General features: G+C 43.4%; 1 protein-coding gene across 1 annotated transcript; it reads left to right on the forward strand.

Annotated features, from left to right (window-relative positions):
- The first annotated feature begins 28 nt into the window (after positions 1-28).
- On the forward strand, positions 29-3,324 carry CFAP144 (cilia and flagella associated protein 144). Its single transcript, XM_023932600.2, has 4 exons — positions 29-192; positions 906-965; positions 1,921-2,024; positions 3,042-3,324. Exons 1-4 carry the CDS (start codon positions 63-65, stop codon positions 3,162-3,164), a joined length of 417 nt encoding a protein of 138 aa, XP_023788368.1. The 5' UTR covers positions 29-62; the 3' UTR covers positions 3,165-3,324.
- Positions 3,325-3,390: the final 66 nt, after the last annotated feature.

Consider the following 3,390-nt stretch of genomic DNA (forward strand, 5'->3'; position numbering starts at 1 on the left):
CGGGAAGGGAGGGGCGCGAGGCGGAGCGCCGGGCGGGCGTCGTCGCGGGAGCCGGGCCGGCCATGGCCGCTCGCAGCGGTGACAGGAGCCCGCCGGACGCGCTGCAGAATCGCTTCCGCAGCGAGCGGGCCGACAAGGAGCGCCGCTGGCAGCTGCTCTTCACGCAGTACACCGTGAACACCCTCCAGCCCGGTGAAGCCTCGCGGCCACAGGGGACTGGCGTAAAGCCGCGGGGGCAAGACAAGCCGTGAGGAGTGGGGGGCCCGCAGCGCTCGGCTGCGCGGCAGGGACGAGCAGCTGCACCCAAGCGAGGCAGCAGTGGCCACTGAGAGGGGTAAAGCTGGAACGGGCAACTGGTGGGCTTTCCTTTTGCCTGAGGAACCGGTCTGCACACTTAGAGAGAGAACGGAGACATGACCCATTTGCCCAGATGCTGCCTTTAGTAACAACGTAGAAGTGAGGCAACTATTAAAGAACTTAAAAATTCTGTGTAAATACAGAGCCAAGATGGGTTAGAGGGCCCCAACCCTACACCATGTTCCTTCAGGTCCTGATCTGCTTTCTATCTGCCAATTCAGTCTGTGCTAGCACGGGCAGGTGATGTGAGTAGATTCTTTCAGGTCTAGGTTTTGCAGTAAAACAATAAAAGAAAATAATTTCCTGAGATGTGGCATTCTGCAGGCCAGCCCTTGGGTGGGGTGGGACTGATATGGTGAGCATAGGCAGCATCCTGTTGAAGGGCCTTCAGCATACTTGATGAATGACCTTCCCTTCCTAGAAGTTGCCATTAATCAGTATTTCTAACTAATTTTCATCTATGCACATGCAGTTCAATAACACATTCTATACCTGGCTGTGATGCCAAATTCATATTAAAAACATTCACCTGTCTTGTTTCTTGGCAGTTCACATGGTCGCTAGGAAGCCAATGTCTTGGCATGAGAACGTACATCTGCCAATAAACGGTAAGAAGTCTGAAAAACTTGTGATAACTGCATAAAAAATTATTGACACGTAAGATTTAATAACTGTAATCAGTCTAAAATATGATGTATGTGGAAACATATCTGTGACCATATAAGTAAGTTAAACTCATTTATGGCTTTTGTTTGTAAAGCAGGTTTTTTTTCATTTTAAGGCTCTTTCCATTTTCCATTCGTTACTTTGCATTTTCAGCACAAGTTTACATCCATGCAATTATGCTCTCATTTTTGTTTCTAATTAAAAAAATATATAAACTATAAAATATATTAAATTCCTTATATTCATACTGTAAAATTTTGTTGAGGATCTAAAGCTCAGGGGAAAACAAAAATACCTAGAAGCATGTCCTATATGTACATGTTGCCTGCAAATGCAGATTGTACCTAACACCATGCAGCTTAAACTGCTGAAATGACTGCCCAGGCTTACTTTAGAGCACGGGTAACAAAAGTCCTTATCACAGCTGCTCCCTTATTTCTAACATTCTGATTTTTGTCTAAAAACCTTAATGGTAAGTTCGGCCTGCTCTATTCAAGGACTGGGGAGGGTAGAAAACCAAACCAGGGAAAGGCTGCAGGTCTCAGGCAAATGAGGAAGTCAAAAGTTGTCATGGAACACTGGTTTGTACCAGATTTGGTGGAGGAAAAGTAAGATGCTGCAGTACAGTAGACAGGGATACCAGAATTAACAGGACAGTATTATCACAGAAATCTTGAAACTTCCTCAGGAAGATGGGGAAACATCTTCTTTCTACTGATGAGTAGAAACATCACCATGCATCCTGACAATACTATTCACAGAAACAGAGGCTGCCTCCATCCTTGGTGTCCTTCTTGTAGCTTGGAGAGTGTTAAGATGTCCCATTCTAACACATGGCCACAGGTGACTGATTTTTAAACACACTTTCATTTGTATTTCTGTCTCTTAAAACAACAGATGAATTCTTGAAACTTCTTCACCGTGCAGCAGAGGTGCCAAGAAAGAAATACTCAGAGCCACAAACTGAAAGCCAAGAAATTGGCTGGCATTCAACACCTTTGGTGAGTAAGATGCTTAAAGACTCAGCTCTTTACAGGATTCAGAGGCGTTAAGCCCACCACAATGAAAAATATTCATGCAGGAAACGATTTGTGACAACAAGGAAAACAAGAATTACAGGGAATGAGCAGAGCTGTTCACAGAAAACTAGTTTTTAAAATTTACACGTAAGAGGACTCTTCACACTGGCATAGACTTGTGAACAGAGAAGCAGCACACTTCCCCTGAGAAACCTGACTGCAAAGCATCTACAGTGACAGTGACAGCACACTGCCAAATGCCACAGGTGTACTCAGAGCTGTTTATTAAAGCATTCAGCCATGAGAAATGGTGTAGTGAGCAATGTGAAGTGACATACAGAAGTACTGTGGAAAAAAATGTGCTGCTGCACAGCATCTTTCAAACAAATTGCAAGCAGAACCATAAAATTAATAATCATGTAAGTATACCCAAAGCAGATATACCAGTGAGGATTCTTCTGGGGAAGTGTGAATAAACAGGAGGAAAATAAATATGATTAACAAGCTGAGACATCAATCATATCTGACAACCAGCTGTGATGATGACTGACTTTGCAGATTAGTGTTTTGGGAAAGGCAAATTTTGGCCTGTTATAAAGAAAACTAAAATAAATAAGAAAATAAGACAGTCTTCACTGACTTTTCATATTATACATCAAGTAAACTACTTATTCATGACAAGGGTAGAGACAGACATCCCAGCTGGGGTCTATGGTATCAAGGAACTGGTAGGATTAGTCTGGCAGGGTGGAGGCAACTGAACTTGTTTGTAGGGAAGCAAGTTCAATTTTTAGAGTCAGAACTCATGATGTTTAATTTGCTAAGTTTTCCTTATTCAGTAGGTTTGACCATGACAAAGCAGTGAACAGTACAGTGGTACCCTGCTCTTCTGTCATTTGGACATTTCTCAGCAGCAGAACACTGTGCATCATGCTCCCCAGGAGGGACTACTACCACTAATTGCAATAAAAGCACATGACTGTGATTTTTGTTTCCCAGGTTCCTTTGGACCGCAGTGACACCAGATTCTACTTCCCACGCAAGACAACTGAGATTACCATCCATGGCTACCCTGCACCACGGGGAGAGAAGCCTAAAACTACTACAGCAGGAAATCTATAGATAGAATGTTAATGTGAATCTAATGTGTTAGGCCCTGCTTGTTACCCACCAAGTCTGGCAAATTTCTAGTGAGAGACAACAGAAAAAAGAAAACTATAATCTGTCCAGATTTGCAGCCTGACAACAGTGACACAAATAAACCTATCTTTAAGGCTCTGTATTCATCTGACTGCTGTTTCTGATCCATCTACACAAATAGTCCAAAAAAACACTCTAACACCTCAAA

Source organism: Cyanistes caeruleus, chromosome 9, assembly GCF_971803275.1.
Source record: "Cyanistes caeruleus chromosome 9, bCyaCae1.hap1.1, whole genome shotgun sequence".
Lineage (NCBI taxonomy): Eukaryota > Metazoa > Chordata > Aves > Passeriformes > Paridae > Cyanistes > Cyanistes caeruleus.

What these genes read in the sequence shown, in the direction of transcription:
- CFAP144 (XM_023932600.2), top strand. Translation starts at nt 63, where the DNA reads ATGGCCGCTCGCAGCGGTGACAGGAGCCCGCCGGACGCGCTGCAGAAT. An exon ending in CGTACATCTGCCAATAAACG is followed by an intron (nt 966 to 1,920) that starts GTAAGAAGTCTG and finishes TTAAAACAACAG; the next exon opens with ATGAATTCTTGAAACTTCTT. An exon ending in GCTGGCATTCAACACCTTTG is followed by an intron (nt 2,025 to 3,041) that starts GTGAGTAAGATG and finishes TTTGTTTCCCAG; the next exon opens with GTTCCTTTGGACCGCAGTGA.